This window comes from Bos javanicus, chromosome 4, assembly GCF_032452875.1.
Source record: "Bos javanicus breed banteng chromosome 4, ARS-OSU_banteng_1.0, whole genome shotgun sequence".
Lineage (NCBI taxonomy): Eukaryota > Metazoa > Chordata > Mammalia > Artiodactyla > Bovidae > Bos > Bos javanicus.
Window position 1 is genome coordinate 97,884,436 of NC_083871.1, and position 19,556 is coordinate 97,903,991.

Consider the following 19,556-nt stretch of genomic DNA (forward strand, 5'->3'; position numbering starts at 1 on the left):
CAGTGTTCTCGCCTGGAAAATTCTGTGGACCGAGGAGCTTGGTGGGCTACAGTCCACGTTATCATTGTTGTTCAGTTGCCAGTTCGTGTCCACCTCTTTTGCAGGACCGTGGACTGCAGCCCACCAGGCTCCTTTGTCCAAGAGATTTCCCAGGCAAGAATACTGGAGTGGTTTGCCATTTCCTTCTCCAGGGCATTTTCTCAACCCAGGGATTGAACCCAAGTCAAAACCTGCATTGCAGGCAGGTTCTTTACCAGAGTCACCAAGGAAGTCCCTAAAGAAAAAAAATCAGGATTTGCTGTCCTGTGTCTCTCATCATCTACATCATTTGATTCAACCTGTGAGTTTCTTGGAACTATAAAATGTTAAGCACAGGGGACTTCCCTGGTGGTCCAGTGGTTACCAATCCACCTTGCAATGCAGGAAACGCAGGTTCGATCCCTGGTCGGGGAACTAATTCCCATATGCCTGTGAGCAGCTGATCCCACGCACCACAACAAAAGATCCTGCATGACCCGAAGGCCCCAACTTGCTGCAACTAAGACCTGACGCAGCCAACAAAGACCCTTTTAAAAAATATTTAAAACATCGTAGCATATATAGTTGGGAAAAAATTGTTTGAATTCTGGACTTTGCATGTGTGTGACCTTGAGCAAGACACATCTCCCAAGCCCCTTGCTGCTGCTGCTTTGACACTTCAGTCGTGTCTGACTTTCTGCGACCCTCTGGACTGTACACCACCAGGCTCCTCTGTCCATGGGATTCTCCAGGCAAGAAAACTGGAGTGAGTTATCTTACAGGGATACTATTATTACCCCTCCCTTGACCTTATTCCTACACCCTGTGTAATACTTTGTACCTGTCTTAATTGTGAACCATGTAACATTACAACTAGCTAGGAATAAAATATAATTGAGCAATGAAATATAGGCAAGTCATTGACATAACTTATGGTGGAAATAACTAATTTATTTCTATTTTGTAGATTATCTTCTACAAAAAGTATTTTAAATGAATATAGTTTTGTAGCACTTTATTGAAACATGGATTCCTCACTGAGCATACTTCATGCAAAACACAACTGCTTGTTCTTGTGTGGTTTGTACATAGAATTCAGTCGGTCTGAAAGAAATATTCTTTATCATTTTCCATTTTTCATTTGCTTATTCATGTACTTTTTAATTGAAGTGTAGCTGGTTTACAATATTATGTTAGTTTCAGGCATAGTAGTAGTAATAGTGTTAGTTGCTCGATTGTGTCCAACTCTTTGCTACCCCATGGACTATAGCCCGCCAGGCTCCTCTGTCCATGGGATTCTCCAGGCAAGAATACTGGAGTGGGAGATGTTTGGAGAGAGTAACATGGAAACTTACATTACCATATATAAAATAAATAGCCAATGGGAATTTGCTCTATGTCTCAGGAAACTCAAACAGGGGCTCTGTATCAAACTAGAGGGGTAGGATGGGAGGGAGGTTCAAAAAGGAGGGGATATATGTATACCTATGGCTGATTCATGTTGAGGTTTGATAGAAAACAACAAAATTCTGTAAAGCAATTATCCTTCAATAGAAAAATAAATAAAATTAAAAAAAAAATAAATAAAGAATACTGGAGTTGGTTGCCATTCCCTTCTCCAGAGGATCTTCCTGACCCAGGAATTGAACCCAGGTCTCCTGCATTGCAGGCAGATTCTTTACTGTTTGAACTATAGGGAAGACCAAATTTCAGGCATATAGCCAAGCAGCTCATTTATGTACATATATATTTTTTGAGATTATTTTTCATTATAGGCTACTATGGGATATTGAATATAGTTTCCTGTGCTTATTCATGCGTTTATTTAATAAACATTTGCCAAGTGCCTATTATGTACCAGAAATTATTTTAGGAACAAAGGTTACATCTATGAACAATAGTCTGTAAAAAGTATTGTTGCTGATAATTATGCACTAGGTAAGAGTTGAGTCTAAAAGATGATCCTTTCCTCCAAGTGGCTTATTGCCTGTATTTTCCTCCCAGACCCAATAGCAGCAGAATATCATCACCAATCTTGATTTTCTTGACTTGTCCATAATGTAAGTCGTTTGAGGGTAAGGGTAAGTGTTTTATCTTTGTGTGCTTCTTAATCTAGCACTGAACATCAATCTCGTGTGCAGACCCTTGTTACAGGTTTGGTGGTGCTGGGAGCAGCAACAGCAGCATGAAGTCACAGAGGTAATTTGTGCTTTAAGAATAGGTACTTTCTAAAGGACTTAATCTTTTAAAAGCCCTCTTGTGACAGCTGTGAATTGAGAGAACTCTGAGACCATTCATCTGGCTCATGGAACCAATTTAAAACCCTATTTTTTAATGCAATCAGGAATTCCATATTTTTTGTACTGTATGCATTTTCATAATTCTTAGAAAGTATTTATGAAGCAAAATATTTGCTGTAAAAATGTTCCCCTTCCAGTCATAAAAAAGAATGAAGTAATGCCATTTGCAGCAACATGGATGCATCTAGAGATAAACATAGTAAGTGTAGTAGATCAGACAAAGACAAATATGTGATATCACTTATGTGTGGAATCTAGAAAAAAATGATACAGATGAACTTATTTGGCAGAGACACTCACAGACACAGAAAACAAACTTTTGGTTACCATTCAGGATAGAGGGGTGTCGGGGGCCGTGTTGGGAGAGGTAAATTAGGAGTTGGGATTAACATATACTTGTGTGTGTGCGTTCTCAGTTGTGTCCACCTCTTTTTGACCCCATGGAATTAGGAGTTGGGATTAACATATACTTCTGTGTGTGCGTTCTCAGTCGTGTCCACCTCTTTTTGACCCCATGGACTGTAGCCCTCCAGACTCCTTCGTCTATGGAATTTTCCAGGCAAGAATAGGGAGTGGGTTGCCATTTCTTATTCCGGAGGATCCTCCCGATCCAGGGAGTGAGCCTGCATCTCTTGCGTCTCCTGTGTTGGCAGGTGGATTATTTACCACCGCACCATCTGGGAAGCCCCAGCATATGCACACTACGTGTATAAATAGGCAAACACCAGGGACCCACTGTTGAGCACTGGGGGTGAGACTCAGTATCTTATAATAAACTATAATGGAAAACAATCCGAAAAAGCAACCCAGGGATCGAACCCAGGTCTCCCGCATTGCAGGTGGATTCTTTACCAGCTGAGCCATAAGGGAAGCCCGCAAAAGTGTGTGTATATGTATTTGTATAACTGAATCACTTTCCTGTACACTTGAAACTAACATAAGATTCTAAATTATATTTCAATTTTTTTTTTTTTAAAGTTAACCTTCACTGTGGTTCTTTTGTATGTGGAAAGGCCAACTTTAAGTCCAGAACACATTAAAAATGTCAGGTGAGGCATAGTGTTTGCTGTGGCTCAGCAAAAATGGCTATCTAATTCTATACTATTTTCGTCTAATCTCTTGGCACAGAGCATTTATCATTTTGACATCTATACATTTAATGTTGATTTTTAAAAAGTTATTTATTTGGTTGCACTGGGTCTTCCTGGCTGCATGAAGGCTTTCTCTTGCTGTGGTGAGCGGGGGCTACTCTTTCGCACAGGCTTCTCTTGTTGCAGTGCATGGGCTCCAGAGTGTTCGGGCTTCAGTAGTCGCAGCAGGGGGGCTCTGTAGCACAGGTGCAGTGGTCGGTTGCTCGGGTTTCGTTGCTCCCAGGTGTGTGGTGTCTTCCTGGACTGGGGATTGAACTCATCCATAGTCCCTGCATTGGCAGGTGGATTCTTATCCATTGTGCCACCAGAAAGTCCTAATACTGATTGTTTTTAGTTGAAAAATGAAGAGAAAGACTGGTTTTCTTCTGTCAGGCTGTAAGTATTCTTAGTAATCGTTTCAAACTTTCAGTGTAATGCTGTTGACTCCAAATAAAGACAAACATGTTTTTATTGATCTCACAAATGATACTGACTAGTACAGTATTGCCTAAAGGATCATGGATAATACTTTTTTAATTTGAACCTTTTGTCCTTTTAGTGTATGTTCCTGTGAGTGTGTGATCATTTAGATCCTTATCTGCTTAGTAATTCTAAAGGGAAAAGTATAATTGTTTATTTGAGATGTACCAGCTGTCAGACACTGTACTGAATGCCCTGGAGTACGTTATCCTACTTCTTAAATCTCTGAAAAAGTTTATTGCAATCTTTGTTTTATAAATGTGAAAGCTGACGCTCCGAAAATTTGAGTGTTCTTGTCACCCTTACACTAGTAGTAGTGTATATCTGGAGTCTGACACAAATCTTTTTGCTTCTTCCCATTGTACCATAGTCCTCTCTGCAGGAACCTTTCTTTCCCTTTCTTTTTGAGATCTTGGTTTTCTATTTTATTAACATGAGTATGTTTATTATAAACTACATCAAATTCTAGCTGAGAAGAAGTTTGGGAGCTAATGACTTATAAGTAGATGGATTCTTAAAGAAGGGCCTAGCTAAGAAGCTATCATCCCGAAGTCACTGGGTGGCCCTGGCACCTTTTGCCGGTCAGCCACTGTCCTGCCTGTTAGGACCAAGATCTATGATGAGGGCATCTCGTCCCCTTCATTCTGCAGAATATGTATTCTACTTGTAGTACGGTTGTCAGTTCCCCGGCCTCTGCAGCCATCCATCATCTCTCCGCGTTTTCCCTGGTGCCTGTCACCTGGCCTGTGACAGTGGGGATTACACTGTGAGCATAATGAATGAAGGGGAAGGATATGCTCTGCCCTTCAACCCCTGTTTTTCTCAGGTTTGAGCAATATGTTCCCCAAGCAAGTTCATGACAACGGCTCCCAGCTTGCTTGATGACCAGAAGGCATGTGAGGAGAGGTGGTAGGTTGTGTTTCTCGTTCAGAATATTGAAAGCTAAACGTCAGAGGCGAGAGACTCACAGACAACACGGTTCTTTGGCTATGGCCTTTACTTTTGGTTCTGATAGCTTTATTTTCAAGACTATTTTCACCAGGTTTGTGCTGTTTATTAGTAATTTAGTAAGCTCGATTTCTCCACTGTGAGTCTCAGTGAACTCCAGGAGTTGGTGATGGACAGGGAGGCCTGGCGTGCTGCGATTCATGGGGTCGCAAAGAGTCGGACATGACTGAGTGACTGATCTGATCTGATCTGAAGCTAGATTTGGACTTGTAGCCTGTAAAGAGGAAATCACATCAAATACAGTGTTAAGGCACTTGGTGATGAACCTGGAAAAGTCTACAGAAGACCTATAGATGAAATTTTGGTTGTCGGAGGAGGTGGGGGTGGGGGGGATTTTTCTGTTCTCTTTTTCTTTTCAATTCTGCCCAGTCTTTACTTTTTGATTAGTTTAACCCTACTGTGTGAATCAGGAATAGTCTTTATGTAACTAACAGGGATTTAGAGGAATTGAAGCAGGTCATCTCTTGATGTATTGTCCTCATGCCTAGTATCGTCACATGTTAGTCCCAGTGAACTCTTCTTCGCACTGACATGTCCAGTGGCTCCAGTGCCTTGTTTTTGGTGTCACATCTTTATGTGTGTTCCTCATATGATGGTCATCAACAAACATTGATTAGGCACACCTACCATTTATAACACTTTGGGGATACAGAGAAGATTGCTGACATGTGTTATGTTCTTGGCAGTTTATGAAGGACTTGCACATAATACTTTCTCATCTAATTCTGATAACATACTACTAAGTTAGGGCATTGTTTCTCCTTCATTCATTCAACAAATATATTTTTTGTAGGTACTTCCTGGGATGTTAACATTCCACAAAGGGAAAAGGTGGCATTAGAATCAGAAAACAGATGACAGTGACAAGAGGCTCACGTTAAGGTTACATGATCTATTTTACAGAAAGTCACTGCTGGACTTCCACGGAGGTCCAGGGGTTAGACTCTGCGCTTCCAGTGCAGGGGGTGTGGGTTCCATCCCAGGTTGGGGAACTAAGATTCCACATGTCACAGAGTGCTGCCCCCCACCCCCCAGAAAAAGTCACAATGGTAATCCAAGTCTGTGCCCTGACTAGTAATGCTGAAGAAGCTGAACGGTTCTATGAAGACCTACAAGACCTTTTAGAACTAACACCCAAAAAAGATGTCCTTTTCATTATAGGGGACTGGAATGCCAAAGTAGGAAGTCAAGAAACACCTAGGGTAACAGGCATATTTGGTCATGATGCACTGGGATGACCCAGAGGGATGGTATGGGGAGGGAGGTGGGAGGGGTGTTCAGGATGGGGAACACGTGTACACCCATGGCGGATTCATGTTGATGTATGGCAAAACCAATACAATATTGTAAAGTAATTAGCCTCCAATTAAAATAAATACATTTATATTAAAAAAAATTCTCCAAGCCAGGCTTCAGCAATACGTGAACTGTGAACTTCCAGATGTTCAAGCTGGTTTTAGAAAAGGCAGAGGAACCAGAGATCAAATTGCCAACATCCACTGGATCATCGAAAAAGCAAGAGAGTTCCAGAAAAACATCTATTTCTGCTTTATTGACTATGCCAAAGCCTTTGACTGTGTGGATCACAATAAACTAAAATTCTGAAAGAGATGGTAATACCAGACCACCTGACCTGCCTCTTGAGAGATCTGTATGCAGGTCAGGAAGCAACAGTTAGAACTAGACATGGAACAACAGATGGGTTCCAATTAGGAAAAGGATTATGTCAAGGCTGTATATTGTCACCCTGCTTATTTAACTTATATGCAGAGTACATCATGAGAAATGCTGGACTGGAGGAAGCACAAGCTGGCATCAAGATTGCCGGGAGAAATATCAATATGCAGATGACACCACCCTTATGGCAGAAAGTGAAGAACTAAGGAGCCTCTTGATGAAAGTGAAAGGAGAGTGAAAAAGTTGGCTTAAAATTCAACATTCAGAAAACTAAGATCATGGCATCTGGTCCCATCACTTCATGGGAAATAGATGGGGAAACAGTGGCTGGCTATTTTTTTGGGCTCCAAAATCACTGCAGATGGTGATTGCAGCCATGAAATTAAAAGACGCTTGCTCCTTGGAAGGAAAGTTATGACCAACCTAAACAGCATATTCAAAAGCAGAGACATTAATTTGCCAACAAAGGTCCGTCTAGTCAAGGCTATGATTATTCCAGTGGTCGTGTATGGATGTGAGAATTAGACTATAAAGAAAGCTGAGTGCCAGAGTATTGATGCTTTTGAACTGTGGTGTTGGAGAATATTCTTGAGAGTCCCTTGGAGTACAAGGAGATCCACGCAGTCCATCCTGAGGGAAATCAGTCCTGAGTGTTCATTAGAAGGGCTGATGTTCAAGCTGAAACTCCAGTACTTTGGCCACTTGATGAGAAGAGCTGACTCATTTGAAAAGACCCTGATACTGGGAAAGATTTAGGGTAGGAGGAAAAGGGGACGACAGAGGATGAGATGGTTGGATGGCATCACCGACTCAACAGACATGAGTTTGAGTAAACTCCGGGAGTTGGTGATGGACAGGAAGGCCTGACGTGCTTTGGTCCATGGGGTTGCAAAGAGTTGGACATGACTGAGGGACTGAACTGAAGTGAATGGCGTTGTGGACATCAGGAGAGGGGCATTTGACAGTTTGGGCTATACCTCCTGGGCCCTAAAGGAATGGTAGGAGACAAGCAGTCTCCCCAGATACAGTCCACTGTGGGCCGAGGCCTTGAGGTAGTCATCGTACAATGTGTTCAGTGTCCGTGAAGATGCTGGTTTGAAGCTGTGTTAATCAGGCCTGTGTGTAATTATTGAGTATCTAAAATCAGAAAGCTTCAGAGTTTTTAGAAACCGTTAGAGGTCATGCAGTCCACTCATATTTGTCCCTTTAAGATATGCTCATAACTCATATTGAGTAGATTAGTGCGTTATTTTCTGTAGATTTATTTGTTTCATAGGAAGTCATTTGAATCATTGATGTTGTTCCTAGAGTGCAGAATTTAACCTGGTTTCTTCTGCGCATGTGCACGTTTCCTTGGTGATTCAATTATGACTTGGTTTTATGATCTTGAGAAGTATTAATAAAGATATTTTTATTCTGTGGGTTTTTTTTTTTTTTTTTTTTGGTCTGTAACCAAATCATATGAAGTTTGGAGGAGGATTTTTATTATAGGACTAGTGTTTGTTGTAACGTTGATTCTCTCCTTTTGTTTCACTTTTAACCAAGCAAAATCATTGACTTAAGAGCAGTGATATCTCCAATGCAAATATAATAATGGATTTTTTTCCCAAATGAGAACAAAAAGCTCATGATTTTGAATCAAGAGCTGTACGTGTCATTGTATTTTCTGTATTTCTTAAGAAAAACCATTCTTTGATCCGTTGGTGGAAATAGCTGATTCAAATGGGATTTGTCTAAACTCTGATGCCTCTGGGAAGTCTTGATGATCCAGGCTTTAGATTTCTTAAGCTTCACATGTTTTTATCAGTCAATTTCTAAGATACCTCAGAGACCATTAAAACAGATAATAAATCAGGTGAGGTTTAGTTATGTTTGGTATCATGAAAAGAACTATAATTAAAAAGAAGCTGTTTAATTCAGAAAAAAAGAAATGCAATATTGTGTGTGTAGATTGTTAGGGTTTTGAAAAAGTCTATTAAATAGCAGCTACCTTCCCTATCTAGAGTTCTGATACTATTATGAAATAATATATGTAAGCAAATGGAAGGTGAAATACCACTTCCACTTTTCTACTGATAGAAGGCAGACTGAAAGTGTAAGCTAGTTTGAGAGCAAAATGAGTTTGCTTGCTGAACATCAGAATTAGACGAATTTGCTTGTTTATAGAAGGTGCTGGACCACTTCATCCTTCTCTGACAAGGTAGGACCTTTTATTTGCTAAACTTAGTGAGACAATGCTGACCTTGTACAGGCATTCTGATTTCTGAAGTGAAATAAGAATGTTGCTAAGCTGTGCATGCCCAGCCTTTTCTTCTGTTTTACCAAAGGAGTTTACTCCCTCAGAGTGAATGAAAGATGGAGAGAGGCCAGAGATTACTTTAATTGAGCTTCATTTTAATGCAAAGAACAGGAATAGTGATCTGGGGGACATTTCTCCCAGCACCCCTCGATGTACATTTGTCACACTGTAAACTCTGAAGTGAGGGTATATCTTCAATTAGTGACGTCTTAATGGCTGTTAACTGGAAAATAGTCATAACGAGTTGTTTTTGCCTCAGTATGTGTGAGCTGAGTGGTTATTCTTCACATCTTAACCCTTCAGTGTTTCAGTCAGTGAACCTGTTAAGGAATATATGAGGAAAGAGTATGAAATTTGGTTGGTATAAGAACACCTTCTCTTTAAACCTTCTAATAGCATTAAGAACTTATCAACATTAAACCTTGCAGAATGGGTATCAGCAGTTTGAAGTAAAATACTGGATGTACTCAAATACTAATAAAGTCTTAAATTTATTTATAAATTATTTGACCTAGTTTTGTAATTTAAACTATAAAGAACCTTCAATAAGAAAAAGAAAATTCTATGTAATAAGGAAGCATTGTATACTTTAGTTAGCAGGATTTCTTTTTTCTTATTGTTGCTTCTAACAGTAGTGTATCTTAAAACTAGTGGGGTTTTAGATTTGATGAAATAAGCTTGGTTAGGTTCATATGGGCCTCTGCTCCAACCTTTGCAGCCTTACCTAGACCAGCCTGAGTGGTCCTCCTTCCTTCCTCTGAACTGTGCTGTCAAAGGTTGACACTGAAAAGTAATTCTTACTGTGCTTCCGTGTTCTCCAAAGTGAAAAATGCTAATCCATTGCTTATTTCACGAGGAAGACTGGATCAAGTCATTCATAATAATTTAGTAAATATTAAAGCCAGCTGTTCTCAAAGTTGATATTCCTTATGATAGTATAACATCCATCAGATAGGCTTTTTTTTTTCTAAGTTCCTATAAGCTGATCTCTTCTCTTTTGCTTTTTTTCTGAAAGGGGGTCCTGATGACAACTTAATTGAAGGTGGAGGAACAAAATTTGTTTGCAAACCTGGAGCCAGGAACATTACCGTCATATTCCATCCATTATTAAGGTAAGTCAAATCCTATGTACTTACTGAAGATCAATATTTTCATTATTTATGCTGATATACTGAATGCCAGTAGGTCTGTCAGCATTGAAACAAATCATAAAAAGACTTTGTTGCATTTTATAGGGCCTCACAATCAAAGTTTGTCAATAGAAAAATAATGTTAACCCTACTAAGTAGCTACTTAGTCTCAAGAGTAATACTTCATAAATATGTTTATTTGATTTTCTTTCTTTCCCATTTCCTGTCCCTCTCCTTGTTACCATCCCTCTCTTTTCCTCCTTAACTGTTTCAGGATTGGCAAAACCCATGGAGAAATCTAACCTGTCACTTGTTTTTGTAAATAGGTTTTTATTGGCACAGTCATGCTTATCCATTTATGTATTTGCCCATGGCTGGGGCACTAGGTACAGAGTTGCATATTTAAAACAGAATCCATATGCCTCACAAAGCTTAAAATATTTTCTTACTGGCCCTTTACGGGAAACAATTGCAGACCCATGATCTGTCTCACTGATTTAAACTAATGACTCAGATATCCTTTGAGAATTAGCAGTTCTCTGAACAAATACGACTTACGAAAACTGAAAAGCATTATATCAATCAATATGGTTTTAAATATTGGAAGATAAAACTTGATGAGTAGAATGAAATCTATCACAATGCTCAGTTTATTGTGATAATGTGATTTAAGAAAATAAGAATCTGTGATACTTCCATTTAAAAAACTTACAAGAACTTCCCTTGGTGGTTCAGTGGATTCTGCACTTCCAATACAGTGGTTATAGGTTAAATCCCTGGTTGGGGAACTGAGATTCCACAATGCTGTGGGAAATATATAGTGTCAATTAATTTATATAATTCATTATATGCTGTGTGTGTGTATATATATATAAATATATATATACATATATAAAGTGCAACATTTAGAATTTCTAAATTAATTAACTATCATATATATCAACTGACTTTAGTAATTAGTTTAGGACTTAACTCTTTTCCAATTACAATTGATTTCTACTTAGTCAGTGTTCCTAATTGTTAGGAAAATGAGAAGATAGCTTAATCATTATAGGCATCTTCTGACCTAGTTCAAACACCATAATTTACTGCTAAGTATACTGTTACTTCAATAAATGTAATCCTAATATTTACATTTGTTTTTAACAATGGAAGAAATCTTTGGGAAGTTTCATTAGCAGTATTGTCACTTTTCAAGAGTTTTTTTATTTTTCCCATAAACTTATTTTTTTCTTTTTAAACATGAAGTTAGAATAAAAAGTGTATATACTTATTTCACACTAAGTAATACATTTCTGGTAAAATATTGGTAGGGTTGAATGTATTCCTGACAATTCTTTTTTTTTTTTTTACTATTTTATTTATGTTGCTTCACTAGAGAGTTGTTTTATAGCTTGATTATACTTTTACCAGTGTAATTCACTTGTTTAGTCTCTACTTTCATAAAGTAGTTTAATTGATTATTGATTAGAACTAGGGAGAATTTTGTTGCATAACGCAAATAGTTAGTTATTTTTTCTCTGTGTAACTCTTAGTGGAAGTCACAAGACTGTTAAGTGGTCTACAAGCTGACTTAATTCCTTCCTAAGCAAATGATCATTATAGACTTTAAATTAGCCTTTGAGTCAGATTTTAACCTTGCTTCTCATGGTTCCATGGGCTTTTGGAACTTCAAATGACTAAGATCTTTTAGTGTTGTTGGTTTTTTGTTTTTTTAATTTTTGCTTTTACACTTCAGCATTGGCTGATTACTGAATTTATTGTTCCTTCTAAAGTTTACAAGTTTATGAGAGTTCTCTGGTGACCTAGTAGTGAGGATTATGGGCTTCCACTGCTATGACTCAGGTTCAGTTCCTGGTCAGGGAGCTGAGATCTTGCAAGCCCTGCAGTGTGGCCAAAAAATAAAGAAGTTTAAAATTTTAGTTTCGACAGTGAGAAGAATCAGTGTGCATCATCTTGCTAGTATATTTTACTTTGATAATTATCATAAATCATGTCTCCTGTAGTCATTCATGTATTCATTTTTGTTGTTCAGTCACTAAGTGGTGTCTGATTCTTTGCTACCCTGTGGACTACAACACACCAGGCTTCCTCGTCCTTCACTATCTCTGGGAATTTGCTCAAATTCATGTCCGTTCAGTTGATCATGCCATCCAACCATTTCATCCTCTGCTGCCCCCTTCTCTTCTTGCCCTCAATCTTTCTTCGCATCAGGGTCTTTTCCAGTGAGTGGGCTCTTTGCATCAGGTGACCAAAGTATTGGAGCTTCAGTTTCAGCATCAGTCCTTCCAATGAATATTCAGGGTTGATTTCCTTTAGGATGGACTGGTTTGATCTCTGTGCTTTCCAAGGGACTCTCAAGAGTATTCTCCAGCAGCACAATGCTAAAGCATCAATTCTTTAGCATTCAGCCTTCTTTATGGTCCAACTCTCACGTCCATACATGACTGCTGGAAAAACCATAGCTTGAACTATACAGACCTTTGTAGGCAAACTGATGTCTCTGCTTTTTAATACACTGTCTAGATTTCCCATAACTTTTCTTCCAAGAAGCAAGCATCTTAATTTTGGGGCTACAGTCAGTGTCTACAGTGATTTTGGAACCCAATAAAAGAAAATCTGTCAGTTTCTACTTTTTCCCTATCTATTTGCCTCGAAGTGATGCCAGATGTGAAGTGGGACTGAATGCCATATTCTTAGTTTTTGAATATTGAGTTTTAATCCAGCTTTTTCACTCTCCTCTTTTACCCTCATCAAGAGGCTCTTTACTTCTCTTTGCTCTCTGACATTAGAATGGTATCATCTGGATATCTCAGGTTGTTGATATTTCTCCCTGCAACCTTGATTCCAGCTTGCAAGTCATCTAGCCCGGTATTTAGCATGATGTACGCTGCATATAAGTTAAATAACAGGGTGACAGTATATAGCCTTGATGTACTCCTTTCCCAATTTGGACCTAGTCCATTGTTCCATGTCTAGTTCTGTTGCTTTTTGACCTGAATATAGTTTTTGCAGGAGACAGGTAAGATAGTCTCATATTCCCATCACTTTAAGAATTTTCCCAAAGCTTTTTGTGATCCACACAGTCAAAGGCTTTAGTGCAGTCAATGAAGCAAAAGTAGATGTTTTTATGGAATTCTCTTACTTTTTCCGTGATCCAGTGGGTGTTGGCAATTTGATCTCTGGTTCCTCTGCCTTTTCTAAATCCAGCTTGAACATCTGAAAGTCCTCAGTTCACATACTGTTGATGCCTAGCTTGAAGGATTTTGACAACTATCTTGCTAGCATGTGAAATGAGGTAATTGTAACATAGTTTGAACATTCTATGGCATTGTCTTTCTTTGGGATTAGAATGAAAACTGACTTTTTCCAATCCTGTGGCCACTACTGAGTTTTCCAAATTTGCTGATATATTGAGTGCAGCACTTTAACAGCATCATCTTTTAGGATCTGAAGTAGCTCGATTGGAATTCCATCCCTTCCACTAGCTTTGTTTATAGGTTTGAATACTAAGGCCCACTTGACTTCATACTCCAGGGTGTCTGGCTCTAGGTGAGTGATCACACCGTGGTGGTTATCTGGGTCGTTAAGACCTTTTTGTATAGTTCTGTAGTTCTTCTTGCCACCTCTTCTTAATGTCTTCTGCTTCTTTTCGATCCTTGCTGTTTCTGTTCTTTATTTGCCCATGCTTGCATTACTCAGCCTAATAAGACATTGTGTGCAATTAAACCCTGAATGTAGGCTTTTAATGGTGAGAGGTCGTATAATCAGTTTTTCTGCCTGTGGGTCTAAAATGAACAAAAGCATATTGAAATAAAAAGATTTCTAGCCATGCCTAGGTAGATTCTGAGATACTTTGACCAAAATATAAACCTAAAAAATAATGGGACTTACATCTGCCTCCCACCACCCCCTCCCCCAACCATTCCCACTGAGATATTTGTTATTTTTTGTTTCTCTGGAAACATTTAACCAGAATGGATGAATTCACTCTAATAAACTGGTTTTATTTAAAGGCATTGAATTGGGGGAACGGAAGGAAGATACGTTAATGTTGAGTGGCATGTTGCCCTTCTTTTGTCTAGGTCTGCCAAGCATTTATATTTTTTCTAAAATTTATATTTTTGAGTAATTACATTATGTTAATTATTAACCACCATGTAAATATTAATAAAGTTTAAAGTAAAGTGAAGTCACTCAGTCACGCCAGACTCTGTGTGACCCCATGTACTGTAGCCTGCCAGGCTCCTCTGTCCATGGGATTTTCCCAGCAAGAATACTGGAGTGGGTTGCATTTCCATTACCAAAAAAGTGTGTATTTTATTGAGGTATTAACCACAGTTTGCTATAGAGTAATAAGTTTCAGTTATAATTAATACATAATCTAACTATTTCAGGAACTTTGAAATTACTTTGTGGCTGCTGTTTGGGAGGGGGTGGGGGAGGGAGTGAGAATTTATTTTTCTCTATTTTTAAAATTTCTTATTATTCTTTATTCTCTAAAAGCAGATTATATTGTACCTGAGGTTTGTTAGTGGGCTTCCCTGCTGGCTCAGTGTTAAAGAACCCACCTACAACTGCAGGAGATGCAGGAGACTTGGGTTTAATTCCTGGGTCCAGAAGATTCCCCTGGAGTAGGAAGTGGCAACTGGCTCCAGTATTCTTGCCTGGGAATTCACATGGACAGAGGAGCCTGGGGGGCTACAGTTCACAGGATCTCAAAAGTTGGACATGACTTAGTGACTAAGCAACAAGGACAAGGTTTGTTAGTGCAATTTTTTCTTATAGCAAAAAAAATGGGTGAAGATAGAGTTATTACTTGAAGAACTGACTGCAGCCATCTAAATGAAGTATTTAGAAAACAGTCTAAAGCTTTACCTCTCTGCTGCTGCTGCTAAGTCACTTCAGTCGTGTCCAACTCCGTGCAACCCCATAGACGGCAGCCCACCAGCCTCGCCCGTCCCTGGGATTCTCCAGGCAAGAACACTGGGGTGGGCTGCCATTGCCTGTCTACTGCATGCATTTATTATTGCATGCATTCTGGAATAATTAGGCACATTAGTGTGGCTTGCTACTAATGTGTTTCTAATGAAAACAAAAACATGCATTTGATTTTTGTATTCACCATCTCATCTCTGTGTATAAGTTTTTGGTTTTAAAGGTGGAATCATCAAAGAAAGGTGGTGGATTTTAATGCTAGTGCATCATCATTTGAGAAACTGAAATTCCAAATGTTTAGAGCCAGTCAGACATGAGAACTCAGGAGTTCAAAGAAGTCTTCTCATTGTGTCCTCACATAGCCCCTTCCCCTTCTAACTAGGGCCCTGGTCCTGTTGTATTAGGGACTCACCCTTATGAAATCATCTTTTCTTATTTATCTACTGCAGAGAATATACATTAAATTTTGCCGTTAGAAGAAATTTGGGGACCTAATTTATTAACTGATTTATTTGGTCATTCTTTAAGCACTAAAGCCATTGTTTCAATGGAAAGGGGATTTGTATACTGCATGGTAGAGAGGACAGACCAATAAAAGTGGGTGTGGGGGAGTGGGTATGAGTGACCACTTTGTAGTCTTTGATATTGGTCAAATCACTGTGTGTCTTCGTTTTTCATATCTATAAAATAGAGGAGTTGGTTGGTCTGAATTTTGTTTTCTATCTTCCAAGTTTTGCAATTTTGTGATTGGGAAATGCTTTTTACAATATTTACAAAAATGTCCAATGGCCTGACATTTAAAATCTGAAAAGTCCAAATGACAGTGCATTGTTTCTTTTGCTTAGTTGCTTTAACTAGCCTTTAAAAGCCATTTGGCTCTTTAGGATAATGAGCACTTTGCATTTATGAAGTACCTTTCTTATGAGACAGTTGCAAGAACAGATGTTTGTAGTCTTGGGGTGACTTGGCAGAGGTAAGAGGCTCGAGACATAGTGGATGATGATGGTATTTAAAGTTGCAAAAATGTCACTGATGCTTCCTCTGTTGAACACAACTGGAATACTCAGTATCTGGGCTGTGAGCATTTTTCACTGTTTTTAGCCACATTTCATTAAATCAGGCAGCAATTAAACACTTCCTGGGTTGAACCAAAAATATTTATTAGTCAGTAAGGAGTAAGCTGGCATTTAGGTCAGTTAGGGGGATCCAACTTTTATGGCCACATGGGTTTTGCTGATAGTGTCTCTCTGGTTTTCTGTGTGCCTTTCTTTGGGCAAACAACAGTAGGAATGACAGGTAATTGTAATCATACCATCCAATCATTCTTGTCCATAATTATGGAGAAGAATAGCTTCTAAAAGTTAATCATGTCAGATGTATGATAGAAGCTGCCAGTTAGCAGCTGTATAGGGAACTGTTTCATAGCTTCAGAGAATGGCTATTAGTAAAAACTATTTTCTAAGACTTCATGTTACTGTGGTTTGAATATGCAGAAAGCCCTCTTTTTATGGGTGAAGCCATTAATATTCATCTGTTTGATACAGTAAAAGTCCTTTGTCCCTCCTAACACTTCTGTTTCCTGAAATGGAAAATAAATCTCTGATACTGGTCAATGTTGACAATACTATCCAAAGATAGTAAGCAAATGCTGTTATGCCATTAGCCTTTCAAGATGCTCAGTTCAGTTCAGTCGCTTAGTCGTGTCCAACTCTTTGCAACCCCATGGACTGCACCACACAAGGCTTCCCTGTCCATTGCCAACTCCTGGGGCTTGCTCAAACTCATGTCCATTGAGTCGGTGATGCCATCCAACCATCTCATCCTCTGCTGTCTCCTTCTCCTCCCACCTTCAATCTTTCCTAGTAACAGGGTCTTTTCTAGTAAGTCAGTTCTTTGAATCAGGTGGCCGAAGTATTGGAGCTTCAGCTTCAGCATCAGTCCTTCCAATGAGTGTGCAGGACTGATGTCTTTGAGGATTTACTGCCTTGATCTCCTTGCTGTCCAAGGGACTCTCAAGAGTCTTCTCCAACACCACAGTTCAAAAACATCAATTCTTTGGCACTCAGTTTTCTTTATGGTCAAACTCTGACATCCATATATTAATACTGAAAAACCATAGCTTTGACTAGACGGACCTTTGTCAGTATTCTCTCTGCTTTTTAATATGCTGTCTAGGTTTCTTCCAAGGAGCAAGCATCTTTTAATTTCATGGCTGCAGTCACCATCTGCAGTGATTATGAAGGAGTTATTCTGTGTAACTTTCTGTGTAACTTTCCATATATGAGAGTTTTTAAATAGTTGTGGCTGAACTATAAATTGTTGTTTTCTCTTGAAGAGGTAGTATGGTTCTGTGGGCAGCTTTGCAGAAGTTTTGTAGGTTTTTTGTGTGTGTTAGTTTTGTAATAAGCTTTGCCAACAAATCTAAGTCTTTTATAGAGAATAATTTGGGAGTAATCACTTAAAAATTATGAATTATGCAGATTATTGGTCTAAACCTGCTCTAGCTCAAAAGGTCTTTTCAACCTCTTCTGGTACTGACTTGCTTGTAAGTGATTTAATTTGGTAAGGCTGTTTTATATCTTCAGAACTCCAAGTCTGCTTTCTTATAACACCCTGGATTTTTACCTTTTGTAATCTCTCTCCCAAACATTTTCTCAACATTACTTCCATAGTAAAGGGAGTAGTGGTTCACATGTATCTTCTGTGTGAATGGGATACCCAGTAAATATTTGTTTAAAGAATTAATAGGTGGAGAAGGAAATGGCAACCCACTCCTGTGTTCTTGCCTGGAGAATCCGAGGGATGGGAAAAAAAAAAAAAAGAATTAATAGGTAACTTGTAGGAGTGCTTAGCAATTATTTGTTGATTTGAAGTGAATTTTTTTTTATTAAATATGAATAAAAATATAAAGGGAAATGTTTTAGTAATGATATTGAAATAGATCAATCTTTCTTTTGTACCTAAAAATGGTGTGTATATTTCATATATATGTGTATTAAATATATATATATGTGTGTGTCTGTGTATGTATATATATATATATACACATATATATTTTAACATTGTTTTATCTCTATTGTAACTATAGAGTGTTTGTTAAAGGCTAAAATATCACAAAGTTAAAGTGAATTGGGAAATTTATTTTTTTAATATCATTGATCCTAAACTACTAATCTTTTAGACTCATGTTTTGTTTTTAATGGTTATATAATAGAAGCAGATCCTTTTTCTTTCACCTTTTCTTTCTTATTACTATATTGAAAGGTCATGGTTGCATTAAACAACTTTTTCCTTATTCTTTCATGAATTATGGAAACCCTTTTCAAGATTATAAAGCCTTTTCTAATAGAAGCAACCTTGCTTTAAAAGCTTTCTTATGTAGCTTCTGATTCTCTTAGGTTGTTTTCATTGTTGTTATTTTTTACTTTATTTACAAGGGTTCCATAGCCCCTGGACTCTTTCTTTATACTAGATCGATAGTTACATAGATACATTGTGAGAGTGTGTGTGTGATTATTAGAGTAAGTGTGAATGTCTTAAACAGAAGTCATCTTTCTGTATTTCTTTCTCAATGTTTTTGTCTTGGAGAAATGCACAAAGCTTGGCCCACCATGTCAGTTTGATGTGTGCATTGGCCTTTGGCAGAATATTATTCTGAGTCTTCACAGGTATATGATATTTTTATACAGATAACATGTTTGTTCTTAATGAGCTAAAGCTTATATAGACATTTTGAAAGATGCTGGTGATTAGACAGTCTAGCAAATAACATTGTAGATCATACATTATTCATGCATGGGAGGAAATGTGGCTACCCTGTTGCATTTTTATGAAACACAATGCTTTTTCCCCCTGTCCTCAGAATTATGAAAAATATTGCTGTCTTTTCAGAGTGTCTGACCTGTGAAGGCCTGTGAAACACTTGAGTTGTGGTATATTTAGATTTCAAACCCCACATTTGAGTCACTGCTTTTGAAATTATGTAATATTATTTATATATATTGTATTTTTGAATTTATATAATAAATGTTAAATGCTTTTAATCTTCAAACTAACCTTTGGAGATTATAAAAAAGTCTTTTTGAAGCTTTTTTTTTAAGTTTTGTATTTTCAAAATATGATAATGGTATATGGCTGAACACTGATTGCAACTAACTAGCAATTTTGTATTAATAAAGTGAATTGGTGAGTCAGTCAGGTTCCAGTCCACATGTCAGTGCACAATTCAGCAACAATGTCAAGAGAGGTCAGACAGGCCAGTCTAGTTAGCAGAAAAGTGTTGACTGGTCCTTATGAGAAACAGCAGGAAAAATCAAAAATGTTAGTGAAAAACAAAAGAGTTGCTACCTGATTTCAAATATATAAAATGCCACTTAAAAGAAATAAAGCAGTTTTGTGTTTTGTTGTTTCATAAATCTGGAGTGGAACTAGTTGGTTGGATGTGTAAGATTTGACTCTACATAGTGAGAATGAATGAATGAATGCTTTTTTCTAATGAACAAAGCAGTTCAAAAATAGGAAAATTTTCCTTGGAAGACGGTATCCTTCCTAGACATGCTTAATCAAAAGATGAATT

At 38.1% G+C, this 19,556-nt stretch overlaps 1 protein-coding gene across 5 annotated transcripts in view; it reads left to right on the top strand.

Annotated features, from left to right (window-relative positions):
• EXOC4 (exocyst complex component 4) overlaps window positions 1–19,556 on the top strand; it is an 800,870-nt gene that overhangs the window by 352,823 nt on the left and 428,491 nt on the right. For all 5 annotated transcript variants that reach the window (XM_061414741.1, XM_061414739.1, XM_061414736.1 and 2 more), the window contains one exon: window positions 9,928–10,024. In XM_061414741.1, coding sequence (XP_061270725.1) covers window positions 9,928–10,024 — 97 coding nt within the window. The remainder of the gene's footprint in view (window positions 1–9,927; window positions 10,025–19,556) is intronic.